Source organism: Rhodnius prolixus, unplaced genomic scaffold (genome assembly GCF_049639745.1).
Source record: "Rhodnius prolixus isolate KJV_2025 unplaced genomic scaffold, Rpr scaffold_2, whole genome shotgun sequence".
NCBI lineage: Eukaryota > Metazoa > Arthropoda > Insecta > Hemiptera > Reduviidae > Rhodnius > Rhodnius prolixus.
In genome coordinates, this window is record NW_027411592.1 from 52,223,627 (window position 1) to 52,240,943 (window position 17,317).

At 31.3% G+C, this 17,317-nt stretch overlaps 2 protein-coding genes across 3 annotated transcripts in view; one reads left to right on the forward strand and one right to left on the reverse strand.

Annotated features, from left to right (window-relative positions):
* Positions 1 to 17,317, forward strand: part of LOC141449962 (sialin-like) — a 69,526-nt gene that overhangs the window by 17,324 nt on the left and 34,885 nt on the right. The window lies entirely within an intron of this gene.
* Positions 602 to 13,176, reverse strand: LOC141449965 (uncharacterized). Of its 2 annotated transcripts, none has more exons than XM_074119950.1 (4): positions 13,012 to 13,176; positions 6,058 to 6,178; positions 854 to 1,095; positions 602 to 758 (listed from the first exon to the last, which is right to left on the reverse strand). In XM_074119950.1, coding segments are annotated over exons 1-4 (492 nt in total). In that variant the 5' UTR covers positions 13,140 to 13,176; the 3' UTR covers positions 602 to 757. The 2 variants fall into 2 exon arrangements, with proteins under 2 accessions (XP_073976051.1, XP_073976050.1); XM_074119949.1 differs by having other exon boundaries at positions 857 to 1,095; positions 13,012 to 13,175.

Here is a 17,317-nt window from a genome sequence, read left to right on the forward strand (position 1 = left end):
TCATCACTGGGTGATTACTCTTACATGACCTTCAATTGAACTGACCCAGTAACAATAAATTTAAAAAAGAAACATACAATGTGAGATATTTCTCCGAACAATAGAAAATGCAAAAATAATTAAATCTAAATTTTGCATAAATACAGTAGATTATTTTTTTTATGCAATTTGCGCTTTCAAATGACCACATAATCTAGCGTTCCTAAAAAAAAAAAAAATTGTAAAAGAAGCAATATTTTCGTAACAATAATTATTTATTTGTTATTTATTTTAAATAATTTTAATTATTTTTGCGTAGAATACTTTATACACATTTATATTCAATGTTAGATACAAATTTATATCATTAAAACAAAGAATAATAATATAAAAAATAGCAATTGAGACATAAGATATATGTCAAATTAGCAAGCAAATATTTAAAAATTTCTTGATGTCAATAAAAAAAATTACCGATTCTCTGTTACTTTAATTACCATTGGTTTTGTACTTCGTCTTGTTCAAAGAGCAATCTATATATTTATATGACTACATACAAATTCACATATATCTGGCAAAAGAGAAAGAAATAGAAAAACGGTTCAAATTTTCAAAAAGCCACTTTTGAAAAATTGGTATTTAATTTTGAACATTTACGTTTAAATAAAATTAGAAACTAAGCAAATATAAACGGAGATTTGAACAATAGAGAATCATGATGAAAATCCTTAAAGATGCCATTTGGAGGGCAACATAGTTTAAATTCTTTAGCTCCAAATCTGTAATCAAGTTGATAGAGATTATATATAACAAATATTTTTCAATTAGAATTTAATGTCTGCAAAAAAGAAAAAAATTGGAATAATAAATTTACCACCTGAAATTTGGGAAAAATGGCACATCTTGAAAGACAGTTACCGTTCGCCCAGCTATTGGATCTAATGCGGTAGCCATGCACCTGTACAGACCCCTATCAAGAGGAGAATGTCCGAAAAAATGTAAAGTGGAACCTTTTGGTCGTCCAATTACGGCAAATTCTCTACTTTCTCCTAAAGTTTTATACATAATATCTAAATTTCCATTAGCTCCCAAATCTGCGCGCTCCCAATTAATGTTCTGTAAAAAGAAAAACACATTCACCGAAATTAATTTTTGAAATTCAATTTTTACATTAAATAGAATAAGGAAACTCGTTTGTATTCGCCAAATTAGCTTTTACTAGCCAAAAGTAAGAGCATCCACTTCGTATTGCTGATATATAAGGAGATGTTTTCATCCTAAAAATAGTGACCAGTGGTCAATCTGAAGATCAAAGTGATATAGCTCTTAGAAGTTCTTAGAGAGGAATCAGCTATTGCTTTTTCCAATAGCTTTCTGTTATTTTTATATTCTAATCTTTATTTTTCTAATTGACTGATTAAAAGTTACAATGCTTTCATGCAGAGAAAGCTTGTTGGCAACCATTCTCCACAAGATTGTGCACTTGCTCGTTGACTTTATTACCTTTACATGATGGATTACGAATCTTTCATCCATCTTAAATTGAAGAATTTGAATTTGATCCAAAAATGAAAGAAAAAGAAGAGTTAATTTATTAAAAAAATCAGAAAAATAACCAAAAATAATCCTAACAAAAAGATGATTCGACAATGGCCAGAGAAAATCTTCATTAAAGAATAATTTTTAATTATTAATAAAAACGCTCTACGTTTCTGGTATCTTGGTGCCCTTCAAGTTTATTTTGAGATAAGAGATTTTGGTTTGTTATCCAACCATTAGCTCCCAACAAACTCCTGATGAAAGGCACAAGGATAATCGAAACGTAGATCACCAATAAAAAAGTTCATATAATAAGGATTTTCTACAAAGATTTATAATAAAGATTATAGTAACAGCGAATATTTAACCGTTTAATAAATCTTTATCTTACTTCGCTTTTAAAACATTTCTAAAAAGATTATTTTTGTATATAAATCATATCAGCATGCCAGTAAATTCACTACAGAGTGAGGAGCTAAAAAATGATTATATTGAGAGTAATGATTTCTATGAAAGAAGATGTGTAAAGTTAAATTAAAATTTATTAAAATCCACAAATGCAACAACTGGCCACTGAACAGAAGGTCAAACATTTGAATATTTTTTTCCCCCCCAAATATGGTTCATGGCCCGCCTTTTATGTAGTAACACATTGTTATTGTAACATTATTTACACTGTAAAGAAATGGATTTTTCATGCTGTAGTTAATAACTTCCAATTTTCACGATTTCAAGCTGTTATTACAAATTGTTACAACCAATATTTTGGTGACATTTCAATTTTATTTATTTATTCTTTTACTTACACACTTTTACTCTTTTTATTCTAGTTGGAAGGAAATGTTGCGATCGTGTTGAAGTTTTGGTATTGGGTTTTTACTGAAAATATTCGTTTTGAGATCTTTTAAGTAGAAAAACGTTTTTACGAATTGGTCTGTAAGTGCGTTTTTGGTGCTACACATGCGCCTGTTTGGAGTGTGTGTACAGCATAGCTCAAGAACTAAAAATTGTAGGAATTTAAAATTTGATATCTAATTTAAGGCCGAGGGTGGCTCCTGATTAAAAACATTTGGACCAAATCAGCCAGCTGGAAGTGCCACTTGACTGAATTGACTTTTCAGTTTTTTGAAAATTTCTCTTAAGCGGCTTCTGCGATTTTCTTTTTCCTAAAGTAAAGTAAAAAATTAAAGCAACGTCTATTTTTCAGGGCGGTTTTTACATGAAACTACCGATTAGGTGTCATGGACGGAGGCGGATAGCAAACATACTTAGCTGTAAACTGCCTTTGTAGACCTAACCATTAAATAAAAAATAAAATCAAAGGTTTAGACCGGGAATCGAACCCAGACACAATATATATTAACAAAGCGGGTTTTGTCTCTAACCGTGACAGAGAGAGATAATGAGACTATACTGCTGCAAGGAAATCTTAAATATTTTTTATCTAAAAAATTTTTGTTATTTAAAAAATCTAGTTAAAAAATCCTATCTGCCTTTCCAATCTTAACTACATTAAGGTTTCAGTGAATTACCATTCATACTGTGAAGATAATATTATAATGAGGCAGTAAACCAAAGAATTGGTCTATAGAAGATTTATTTATTGCAATTTTATTGGAAAATGGAATAGATTGATTAAGGATATTTCCTTTAGACATCAAGAAAGTGAACGTAAAATAAATTATTCGATTATCTATGATCGAGTGTAAAAAAATGAATTAAGATTTGCATTTTTCCCGTCATTTAATTACATTATTATATAAACATAGCGTAGATATTGTATTTTGGCCACTTAATACTCGTTACATCACATTCACTTTACAAGAGTTTATTCATATTGTAAATCAAAGTAATTCAAGTTAATATTGAAGTATTTGTTTAAAAAGGCTTTACTGCTACAATAAATAGCTGCAGCTCAAGAACATGGTCAATTTGTGCTGGAAAATTATTTGTTAAAAAATTGCAGACTAATCAAGTGTAGTTACTCTAACAAAGAACCCAGCATGAAATTGAATGGTTTCTAAAAGCTGGAGATACCCTCCACGAATAGTCATCTCAGTGAAAAGAAGCTAGAATAGAATGTGTCAAAATCTTTTTAAAAATTCAAGTGGTTTTTCTATTTTAAAATAGAATCGTTGCCCAGGATGAAAAATGGTTTTATGTTAACGATAAAAATATTCCATAATAGTGAGGTTATGTCTAGCCATTCTACACTTTCTCTGCTCCAAAGAAAAATGTTAGCAAAAAAGTGTTAGAATTTGGAAGAATGGTTACATTCAAGTCGGTTCTCGAAGGGCCAGCTATCACATTTAAACTTTATTCAGTTCAAACAATCAATATCTATGCTGTTGTAGCCGAAAAGTATCTGCTTTTCGCACTTCCCTCTGTTAACAACCAAGAACTCGTTCCTTCGGACTACCACTTATACTGATCCATTGTTTTTGTGGGGTAAACATTTTACAACTAGAAAGAATATGAGCTTGCATTAAATTCTCTCCTTCCAAGAACCTTTTAAATTTCTGGCACAAGGATAAAGTGATTAATAGAAATTATTATATCATGAAGATCAAATTAGAAAGTTTTATATTAAATATTTATTAAAATAAACAGCCAAGATTGAAAAGACGTTTGTTGCAGCCCGGTAAAACAATAATATTATGTCACCCACGTTTTGTAAAGATCGCTTTCAGTTTCATCACTCTCATAAGTAATGCACGTTCTACGTTTACCTTATGAATTTCAAATTAAATGTTTTTCAGTTTTCAGCAGATGTATCCGCAATTTCTTAGAATATTCTCCCCCTCAGCATCTGCACAATAAAAAATTGTAGCAAAGCTTCAACAAACTTCACAGATTCTTACTAAAAGCAGTTTTATTAAAATTACTTTATTTTTCAACAATTTTGTTTTGTTCTCAAAAAGTCGAGGTCACACGAACTTTCGATTAGATACAAAACCATAAAAACATGGACATAGTTGACTACCATACTCATGTTTCCCAAAAACCTCTTCTTAATTTGCATTCAGAAACAGAATGTCTCTCTCTCAATGCATTAGAAAAAAAAATTAGAACTCTGATATGTACTCGCATATATTTTTTAATATTATACTTAGTGCTTATTAAAAATACTTATTTTTGCAAAGTTAAAATACATTTGTACATAGTTAACCGGAAAATGTTCTATTTATCTGAAGTTAATTATTTATACACAACGAATGAATGAGTCACCATTATTTGTGATAATGAGCGATATCTGATTCTCCTGTGCTGCTTTATTATTTACATAAACTGTTTACTTCTCACATGATTAATAGATTTCCTGAATGTGCTTAGGCAATCGAGACGGTTACGGCTGAATTCTTTATCTTGTTTATTTATTACAATCTACAAAAATGAACACATAAATCATGTAAATAAATCTAAATACGGAATAAATGTGTGGCTCCAATCGCCTTTTCCACAAAGACAGTGAAGAAAATTGTTACTCATAGCTGGAACTTTTAATAAATTAAATTCAGACTTTGTTACACTAAGAGATCATGTGACCAGCAACATATAAAATGGCCTGGAGGAATGCCTGGGAGGTAAAAGAAGCCCTCAAGATGTTATTATCTTAATTACAATATCAGGTATAAGATGTCTATTGGAGGGTAGTGTGGAATTAATTATGGACAGTTGGTGAGAAATTTTACTTAAGTAAAGGAAATAATGAGTATTTTCGATGTTACCCACTACCTAATTAAAATAAGGCGCCACGAAAGCGGTAAGAGGCGAGGTCCGCAAAGCAAAATTTATTGTGGTACTGGATTTGAAAAATTTAACGATTTTTTAAGAAGGCAAATGACTAGGGCAATCCTGCAAAACAGGGATAGATACCTACTTTTACAAATAATTTTGAAAGGGAAAATTTCTTGTTACAGAGAACAAGAGATGAACGAAAACGTTCATATTCTCAAGGATAATTTAAAGAATCACGCTATCTAGACAACTCCTAAATTAAGCATAAGACAGCTACGTTGCTCGCCGACAAGTAGTATGGACATGTCACAAAAGAAGAAGAAGAATTTCGTGTTAGGCATTTATCCAGGCAGAACCCCAAGGTGGAGATTTAAATTTGATGCCGGTATGTTCTAGGCCTTGTAAGCAATTATCGCTTTTTTTTAAATAAATTAAAGGATGCTGTTGTGACCTACCACGAGAAACAATCTTCTTTCTGCTTTGGGATAGAACCAGTTTGGTTCCAAAGCCGGATTTCGTCGAAAACTTCTAGTTGACTTGCAAAAATTAATTTAATAGAAAGCGATTATCATTGAGATGATTAATCTATTAATGTTTATACTTTTTTATTTATTAAGGGTAAATTATTTTCGGATATTTATGGATTTTTGTTTGCTTAGTTCATGGCTCTGAAGAATCAGTAAAGACTCTAAACTTGTTGAAAATGTTTCAATCCATCTGTTTTAATATCCCTTATTTCATTCAGTAATTAAATATCTTATGTCTTATAAGACATAACATATAAGACATAAGTATACTAACAGACAATATCAATGTTGATGGAGGAAATTCACAATCAATATCTGCTCCTTTGTGTGTCACACGAAAACGTCCTTTTCCCAACCTGAATCTTTCAGGTCTACCGCTTTTTGGTAGCTTCCAACTGGAATAAATCAAAATTATAAATTTAAAAATAAATAAATAATTAAATCAGAAATATTTTGCTAATTACAAAGTATTATTTATTATAATTGTTTTTATTTAATTAACAGTCAGTCATCTTTGTTACTAATAAAGAAGTAAGTAATTAGTCTTTTTATTTATTTCTGAAGTAACGAGGTTGAGTCTTATTAGTAGTAATCAATGAAATCCTTTTGTACTTGTTTCACAAATTTTATTAATTGATTAACCTCTGCAATTTACACAATTATGCAGGTAATGCAGATAAATCGTTAAGTTTATAAACCGTAAATATAAAAATTTTGCCCTCCCAAGATTAAGCTTTTGTTATGCAAATTTTCTCCTTTTTTTTTTTTTTGCAAGGACTAATCATTAAGACGCTTTTGTTGTTCTGTCCTTGCACTCAGTACAAAGCTGTCCTTCAGAGAGGAACGCACTTGACGGAAAGATATCTCTCATAAAATGGTAATTGTTGTAAAAGGAATTGTGAATCGTCCTCACTTATCAATTTGTTTGGGAAACATTCTCATGGCTACAGCTGTTTCATTGAGACTTCTTTAAGTAGACTGTTTCAAGTTGCCTAGACCATTAATTTCCTTCAAGAAAGGAAATTTCGTTTCAACTTATACGCTGTTATTTTAGAATATTAATAATTAACGAAATTATTCTTAATATTTATAAAATTGAATTAAACAGCCAACTAACGACAAATTACAGCATACGACACGAACCCAATGAAAGATTTAAATTAAAACTGACTCTCTTGGTCTCATGACAGGAAGAAGATACCAGAAGAAGAAGTAGAGGAGTAGTAGAGTAGTGTGGATAATCGTAAATATTAATTTTCCTTGGTAAGTTTAGAAGTGTGATGGTCATTCACTCTTTCTTCATTCGTAACTTTATTGTTAACAAAAGATTTAGCGAAGGTTAAGAAAACGAAAATCATTTCCTTAACTTGGCAACTTGGCTTATAAAAAAATATATTTCTTTATAGATAATTCGGCCAGTGACAATTTTGGTGCAATGTTTTGAACAGTAAATCAATCCTTTTAACAGTCAATTTTCCAGACTTTATTAGAATTAGAAATTTTAAAAAAACAATCCGGTGTGAAGACTCCCACGATTTTCTCTCATTGCGAGCAATTAGTTTATAATTTTTACTAAAGTTGCTTTCAATATTCACAGATTCACCATCGCTAGAGGCTGATTCATGACCTTGCACAGAGATGGCATTGCTAACAAAGAAATTTTGATGTTGCACGTCCTAATAACGACCAACAACGATGCTGATAATTATTGTAAACTTCATCTGTCGTTGTGCGCGCAGATTTGTCACTGTGAATTGACGGTTTAACAACAAAAGCCAAAAGTAATCAATAAACGAAAGGGCTCCAAAACAGGCGAACATTTGCCAGAAAGATTACGGACATTGTTTTTTTGAGATGCAAAAGGGATTTTTTTTTTTTTTACTGATACTCTAGTGAAGTGCCAAATAATATCTGACGAATACTAATATTTTGATTGGAAGAAAATCGTAAGAACAATTTCATTAGGTAAATGCTTCGCATTGAGTTGAGTTCGCATAGGGAAACTTGAGGGATTTGAAATTCTGGTTGGTCCCTTTATTACCAAGTCTAAAGGAATTTGTTCCTAGAAAACGTTTTAGGACAAATGAAGAGAAGATGGGATTTAGAGCACCTTCCAGCATAGCCCAGTCAAATTACACAAAAAACGGCTAAATCTCGGAATGGAAGATCATAAGCTATAAACTTGTATCAATCTTTGTTTTGGCATTAGCATAAGATGGCTCAAAAGTTCATAAAACCTCGTTTACGCTTCATCGGAAATCACTGGTCAAAGGTCACGAAAATAGTTTTTTTTTTCTTGTTTTCTTTACTCTAAATGACATTTCAAGTTATCACAAAAGTTGTAGAGTATAAAATTCTCCAAAAATTTGGTTGTATGCAATTTTTCATGCAATCAACCGTTCTTGAGATAGAGCGTGAAGAGTGGGAGGCGCTTAGCCGTATGTAAAGTAACGCTAGGTCAACTGTGTAATTCAGAACATAGTATATAGTATAATTATAAAGTACCAAACATTAAGAAACTTTAGTTATTAACTAATAATAAGTAAAATTAATAGATCATAAATAAAATATCCGTTTAATAATAATTAGAAAATTACTTAAAAACTAGTACCCAGCCACGTTTTGTTGTAGCTCAGTCTGGTTAAATGAAACTATTCTGGCACGGTTGGCATTAAAGTACATGTTAGAAACAGAAATTAAGGAAAATCCAGCAAAACTAAGAAAGATTTTGTATTTTTCCTTTTTTTTAAGAATCTCCACAACCATAACCAGCCGACCAAGTGTGTATAATATGCTCCTGGCATTAAAGTGCAATGTTTGAAACAGAAATTAAGGAAAACCCAGCAAAACTAAGAAAGATTTTGTATTTTACCCTTTTTTTAAGAATCTCCACAACCATAACCAGCCGACCAAGTGTGTATAATATGCTCCTGGCATTAAAGTGCAATGTTTGAAACAGAAATTAAGGAAAACCCAGCAAAACTAAGAAAGATTTTGTATTTTACCCTTTTTTTAAGAATCTCTACAGCCAAAACCAGCCGACCAAGTGTGTATAATATGCTCCTGGCATTAAAGTGCAATGTTTGAAACAGAAATTAAGGAAAACCCAGCCAAACTAAGAAAGATTTTGTATTTTACCCTTTTTTTAAGAATCTCCACAACCATAACCAGCCGACCAAGTGTGTATAATATGCTCCTGGCATTAAAGTGCAATGTTTGAAACAGAAATTAAGGAAAACCCAGCAAAACTAAGAAAGATTTTGTATTTTACCCTTTTTTTAAGAATCTCCACAACCATAACCAGCCGACCAAGTGTGTATAATATGCTCCTGGCATTAAAGTGCAATGTTTGAAACAGAAATTAAGGAAAACCCAGCAAAACTAAGAAAGATTTTGTATTTTACCCTTTTTTTAAGAATCTCTACAGCCAAAACCAGCCGACCAAGTGTGTATAATATGCTCCTGGCATTAAAGTGCAATGTTTGAAACAGAAATTAAGGAAAACCCAGCAAAACTAAGAAAGATTTTGTATTTTACCCTTTTTTTAAGAATCTCCACAGCCAAAACCAGCCGACCAAGTGTGTATAATATGCTCCTGGCATTAAAGTGCAATGTTTGAAACAGAAATTAAGGAAAACCCAGCAAAACTAAGAAAGATTTTGTATTTTACCCTTTTTTTAAGAATCTCCACAGCCAAAACCAGCCGACCAAGTGTGTATAATATGCTCCTGGCATTAAAGTGCAATGTTTGAAACAGAAATTAAGGAAAACCCAGCAAAACTAAGAAAGATTTTGTATTTTACCCTTTTTTTAAGAATCTCCACAACCATAACCAGCCGACCAAGTGTGTATAATATGCTCCTGGCATTAAAGTGCAATGTTTGAAACAGAAATTAAGGAAAACCAGGCAAAACTAAGAAAGATTTTGTATTTTACCATTTTTTTAAGAATCTCCACAGCCAAAACCAGCCGACCAAGTGTGTATAATATGCTCCTGGCATTAAAGTGCAATGTTTGAAACAGAAATTAAGGAAAACCCAGCAAAACTAAGAAAGATTTTGTATTTTACCCTTTTTTTAAGAATCTCCACAACCATAACCAGCCGACCAAGTGTGTATAATATGCTCCTGGCATTAAAGTGCAATGTTTGAAACAGAAATTAAGGAAAACCCAGCAAAACTAAGAAAGATTTTGTATTTTACCCTTTTTTTAAGAATCTCCACAGCCAAAACCAGCCGACCAAGTGTGTATAATATGCTCCTGGCATTAAAGTACATGTTTGAAACAGAAATTAAGGAAAAACCAGCAAAACTAAGAAAGATTTTGTATTTTAACCTTTTTTTAAGAATCTCCACAACCATAACCAGCCGACCAAGTGTGTATAATATGCTCCTGGCATTAAAGTGCAATGTTTGAAACAGAAATTAAGGAAAACCCAGCCAAACTAAGAAAGATTTTGTATTTTACCCTTTTTTTAAGAATCTCCACAACCATAACCAGCCGACCAAGTGTGTATAATATGCTCCTGGCATTAAAGTGCAATGTTTGAAACAGAAATTAAGGAAAACCCAGCAAAACTAAGAAAGATTTTGTATTTTACCCTTTTTTTAAGAATCTCCACAACCATAACCAGCCGACCAAGTGTGTATAATATGCTCCTGGCATTAAAGTGCAATGTTTGAAACAGAAATTAAGGAAAACCCAGCAAAACTAAGAAAGATTTTGTATTTTACCCTTTTTTTAAGAATCTCTACAGCCAAAACCAGCCGACCAAGTGTGTATAATATGCTCCTGGCATTAAAGTGCAATGTTTGAAACAGAAATTAAGGGATACCAGTACTGGGATGATATTATGAAGACCTAGCAGTTTATGACGGCTTTCATTAGTTTAGGCAAACAACCAGCAAAAGCTGCAGGAAAACCCAGCAAAACTAAGAAAGATTTTGTATTTTACCCTTTTTTTAAGAATCTGCACAACCATAACCAGCCGACCAAGTGTGTATAATATGCTCCTGGCATTAAAGTGCAATGTTTGAAACAGAAATTAAGGAAAACCCAGCAAAACTAAGAAAGATTTTGTATTTTACCCTTTTTTTAAGAATCTCCACAACCATAACCAGCCGACCAAGTGTGTATAATATGCTCCTGGCATTAAAGTGCAATGTTTGAAACAGAAATTAAGGAAAACCCAGCAAAACTAAGAAAGATTTTGTATTTTACCCTTTTTTTAAGAATCTCTACAGCCAAAACCAGCCGACCAAGTGTGTATAATATGCTCCTGGCATTAAAGTGCAATGTTTGAAACAGAAATTAAGGGATACCAGTACTGGGATGATATTATGAAGACCTAGCAGTTTATGACGGCTTTCATTAGTTTAGGCAAACAACCAGCAAAAGCTGCAGGAAAACCCAGCAAAACTAAGAAAGATTTTGTATTTTACCCTTTTTTTAAGAATCTGCACAACCATAACCAGCCGACCAAGTGTGTATAATATGCTCCTGGCATTAAAGTGCAATGTTTGAAACAGAAATTAAGGAAAACCCAGCAAAACTAAGAAAGATTTTGTATTTTACCCTTTTTTTAAGAATCTCCACAGCCAAAACCAGCCGACCAAGTGTGTATAATATGCTCCTGGCATTAAAGTACATGTTTGAAACAGAAATTAAGGAAAAACCAGCAAAACTAAGAAAGATTTTGTATTTTAACCTTTTTTTAAGAATCTCCACAACCATAACCAGCCGACCAAGTGTGTATAATATGCTCCTGGCATTAAAATACAATGTTAGAAACAGAAATTAAGGAAATTCCGATGAAACTAAAGAAGATTTTCTACTTTTCCCAGTTTTCTGAACTACTGGATCCAAAAATAGCCGACCTAAAGGGTATAATATAAGCTCGTCCTAAAAATACAATGTCCGAAACCAAAATTGAGGAAATTCCATCAAAATTAATGATGATTTTGTATTTTCCTTTATTTCTAATCCTTTACTTGCGACCCTAGCCGGCATACTGTGTTTACATTGACCTAGTGCCTGTTTCTTACTTTTATTGTTTTATTATAATACACGCTTATCCAAATTCTCAATTGCTGAAAGACGTTGGACCGGGCTTATTTAAGAAAGAAGCATTCATTCAGTCAATAGAATCCAGTTACAGCTTGCTGTAATTCAGATACCCAAACTTAATATTCCATTCATTCGAAATAAATTAAAATTTAAATAATTAAAATTATAGCAAGCAAGATCCTCCAATCATGTAACACATTTTGAAAAAGTTTGTTGTGAACAGTCACTCACCAATACCTTCTCTTACTATTTTTTATTCTCAATGTTCTAACTCACAAATTTTTATAATTATAATTTGTAATTTATAATTTTCTACAACCTAAATATAAAAAATAGAAGTCAATAGATAACAACAAATTGTTGGCTTTATGATGGTTTTCACTGACTCACCAGCACTTCCTCTTTGTTATTGTTTATTACTTACTCTTATCTCTCACTAGAAGAGAAAGTTGCGATTGCATGTTTTTTTATTGTGTAATTTGTTTTAAATATAATTTTACAGAAAAATTATATTTAAAGGGATGAGGTAGGATTCCTCTAAAATTCCATTTTACTCATTTTTCAGGCATTAATTCCTCGGTAATGGAAAAGATTTTTCGAGGATTAAATTAGAGGATTGGCCAGAAAGTCTATGTCACAGCCATTCAGAGGATCTATTGAGGCAATCTAATATTAATAATATTACAACAAAAAGGGCGCTAATGACCAAGAAATCGATGCGCCGAAAAAAAAAAAAAATTACAACAAAAAGAATATGCTTGCTACAAATATTCTGAGTTTAAAGAAAATCGTTCGATCGCAATGGAGAATCTTAAATGATTTCTCTTCAGTATCCTGTACCATCTACAAGTTAAAATCTACTACTTTTACTTCAACTACTACTTTTTTTCTTTTTCTTCTAATGAAAATTGATTCCAAGGAAAATGTTCTTGGAGGGCACGATTTCCTTTAAAATTCCTATCAAAAGTTTTATTATAAATAAAACCAACAAAAACATAAGTAAAAACTTTAAATTGGATGAACACCAATTGTCTAGAAGCCTTTCTTAATTGGACAACTCTTCAGCAAGCTTTAGAGAGTAAAACTAAAGAGTATGATGGCATTTGACGGCAGAATACATCATGTAGAAATACATGTTAATTACATAACTAAACCTACTCACTGGCTTTTAGTCGGTGGAAAATATTGTTGCCAAGGTAATTCTATCTGGCTACTGCTGAAGCCGGCTAATGTTGGCTCCAACGCTGATATTATTGACAAACAAACTAACTGGGAAACTAAAGTAAACATGATCCTTGGGGAGTCAACCCTACTCTTTTATCTCTTTATATAAGTACTCCACCTTGTCTAAAGATTTAATCACCCTCCTACCGATGGACCCCCACTCATAGGTAGTAGGGGTAAATCTCCCCATAAATTACTGTTTTTATTAAAAATTAAATTTGTTTTTATAAATCACGATCAACATTGAAAGTAAATTAAGAAATGACAATAATTAGTGCTTATTAAGTAAAGTGATGCCTATTTTTTCACTTTTCATCCAACTACCGATCTATGTCGTGGACGAGAGCGGATTGCAGACTGAAAATTTCTCATATTTCCAAATTTCCAAAGCAAGGCAAGAACGGGAATAAAACCCAGTAACATCGTAGTTCTAAGTTTTACTGTACTTCTTAGAGTATACTATCTTACAATAGTAGTTTAAATAAAAATCAAGGTTAAATCCTTATTATAAGGAACTACTTCTTAGGCCATTTTCTTTTTGGATCATTAGGCCACATTATTGAAGAAATATTTCCATACACATTAATTTTAGAATAATTGTTTTATACATTTTATAGAGTTTTTTCCATTTATTAAAATAAAGTAAATAAATTTCACAGCCGATTCTATCATTAATTAAGAGTATCTTTAAAATAACTTCTGAATTTTTATTCACTGATTAATTTGGTAGATCCAAGCTTTGCTTAATCCTAATCATTAATCCGAAGGAGAAGCCACATAATCTTTATGGTGCAGGAGACTTCGCTCCGAAACCCCTCTCTGTATAAATGTAATCCAATAAACTTATCCCAATTCCAAAATATTCCAAGACTTAGTTATCAACATCTCAAACTATTTCATTACATGCACTTTGTTCAAAATAAAAACTAAGAAAATTTTGGTCTTAAATCTATTGTTTCATAGATGACGTTTTTTAAAAAAAAACTCCTAAAATTATTGTAACCAGCTGACATGTATGTAACGTTTATTCATCCTTGACAAAAATAAAAATTGCAATTTCATCGGTCAACTAACTATTAAGTAGGTATTGTTGATATTTTAAAACGCTCTCCCTTTAACATTTAGATGACCGCAATGCATTGTCTCGGGTTGGCGCTTTTGCGTGTCATAAAAAAAAAAAAAATAAAATAACGAAAAGCTATTTCATAAAATTGTTATATATTTCTTTTCATATTTTAATGCATTGTTGTCTTAACATTGTATGAAAGAAGGCAAGCCAAACCATGATTTGTGGCGGCCTATCTAAACTTGAGACTCTGTTCCTCACATTTATTTCTTATGTACGTTATCAGTCTGAAAGATTGTGAAGATATTCTTTTAAAGCTAAAAAGCTGGTTTGTACATGCAACATTAGAGGAAAGTATCCGTGTTAAGGTAAAGCCTAGGAAATATCATTCACTGAATAATAAACTTCGATTATTGCAAAGGATCCCTTCCCTGTTAATTTTTCCCCCCTTATTCGTACATTGCATACTTCTTGAGAGCGTAGCTATACTATTAAATGTATAATACTATATAATTATATAAACTATATAATTTACTTAAATCTATAAATTGAATACGAACAAATAGTAGGGGATTCACAATTGCAATTATTTAATAATTCTGATGTTAATCTATTACAAAGAATTCTTCCAAATCTTTATTCATGAATCGCACTAAAAGAAAATTTGTGAAAGGGATTTTTTATATAAATGGGGAAAAGACTTGATTTGATCTACAAGACATGGATAGTCTGGAGGATCTGAGTGCATCTATAAATTGTCTGGAAACGTCCTCTCTCTTCTTCCACTACAAACTATTAACAGCAATTCAGACTTGTCCAGATTCCTCTAGAACCTCTACAATTTAGGTAAAAGGTGCCAAATAAAGTTCACATATTAACTCCGTAGGATAGGCTAATAATTTGCCACTGAGGTCCTACGAATTTATCACCCTTTCCATTCTGTCTGTTTAATTTGCCATAAGTGTCCGATTAGAGACCTTTGGACAAAGTTTGAACAAACGTTTTGGTTATCCAATAAAGCACATGAGCAGTACTTTGAAAACTACAAACTTTTCATTCTATCTATGCGTGCATAGGCTTCCTAATTTTATAGCGCTAGTAATAAGATTTTTAGAAGTTAGAAGCTCGACTTGAGGGAGAAATTCACTAAACATAGGCAAAGAGCTACTTAAAAGAAAATACTTATTCGTTGTTTGTAACTGGTATTTTCAAGTTCAATTCTATTAAAAAGGGTGCGTTTATTATAAGGTAGCATGCTATTAAGACCGAGATGAGATAGAGTGGAAGTTTCCACATATTTTATCAGCTGTGACTTTTGCTTTTGGAATAGCTAAAACTCTTCTATTGCTATTCAACTGCCAATCTTAAAACAAAGAAATACTTGGATTTTATTTACCTTCATTATCATCTTAAAAAAAATCAATTTCATAAGCGTAAAAAAGTTCAAGCCCCTTGAGGGTCCGTCACTTTTCAGGCAATCAGCAGCCTTATTGCTTTTATGCTCTGAATGTCCGACAAGAAACTCAAACAAAGAAACCTATTATTTGCACCAATCCCAATATGAGCACTCATACTTTTCGATTGAAATCATTGAAGCCGTTTACAAGAAAATTTCAAAGATCTAAGTAACATTAATGTGAATAACTTTTTATTGGAAAATTCAATTAAGAGAATAAAACATGAATATTTAGAGAAAAAGTTCCCCTTTAAACAATTATTTTGGTGCAATATAAAGTTTTATGAACACTAGTTTTAATTTTAGTTTTTGAAAATTAGGAGTTGAAAGAAAATGACTAAGTCAGAACCTTGCGAATTGAGGTAAAAGAAAGTCGTGCAAGTAAGTATTCACATTAAATTTATATACAATTAAACTTAGCAAAAGTTGTAACAACACTTCAATTCCCATAGTTCCAAGTTTGTTTATAACAAGAAAATATTATTTTACCTCAGACAAATCTGTGCAAATTGAGTTGGAAGAAAACAGTTTGAAAAAGTTTTTATATTATTTATTTAATTAAAAAATAATAAAGTAAATAAATAACATTGAAATATTTATTTTGATAATTCTTCTCAAGGAAACACATGCTCAACAAAAAATTTATCTCCGTTCTACATCAGAATCTATAGATTTTCTCAATTATCCTATCAAACCATACCAACAATTAGGAATTATTTCCATTGATATCAGCCTTCACGTACAATTTTGAAAAAATAGTTCAAAGGCCATTTATTATTGTTACAGTATACTGTTTTACAATTATTTATTAAGAAAAACTTTTGTTTAAATAATATTTTTTCATCATTTATTGGCGTTTAAATAACTAACCATAATTACAAAAAAAAAATCTATCAAATTTTCATGAACATTGTTAATATTTTTTGAATAATTAGAATGGAGATTACATAAAACTCTTAAATATAAAAATTTCAGGTTCCTTTAAAAAAAAAAAAAAAAAATGCCAATAACTTTATCCATCATTGTAATAAATGAGGAAATTTATAATAGAATATTGGTAATATGAAACATACATTATTAGTAAATGAATTTAATTTTATTCTAGGACATAAAACTTACTTAATAAATTAAAAATTAAGCTTCCAACTTTTGATGCAGAGTTAGTTTGCATAACTTTTTTTTTGTAGCATTCCTAAGAAATAATCTGGTAGTTAATGATCTTGCATAAATGCAGAACATCATTACCCAACTTTTCCATACTTGGATGAAGCTTATCTATGTTTAAACTAAGTTTATACTATACTTTAATACACTGTTATATTTCCAAATATTGAATTTACCATTATAAATAAATAAATGGTAAATGCTGCTTCATATTTAAAGAAATATACCACTCACTTATCTAACCAGGCGGCTCTGTCAGTAATAAGACAGCTCAAAGACCATAAACAAGAATTTGTATAAGAAAGTATTTGTTGAAAGAAGATGAAAACCCATTTTTTTGGGAAAGTCTAGGCAAGTATATTGTAGAGTTTCAAACGAGAAGGAAAACAAAAACTTCGTGTCAGAAGAACTGTTATTGTCTCCTCTCAAAGACGGCAATCCCATTAATTTTCAAGTCAATTCTAGGCTAGAGTGTTATTTTGTTGAGTTCGTTACTGAACATAAAAACCCACTTAATCCTGGGTGTCAGAACGCACGTATTTTTTGTGTGTAGAAAAT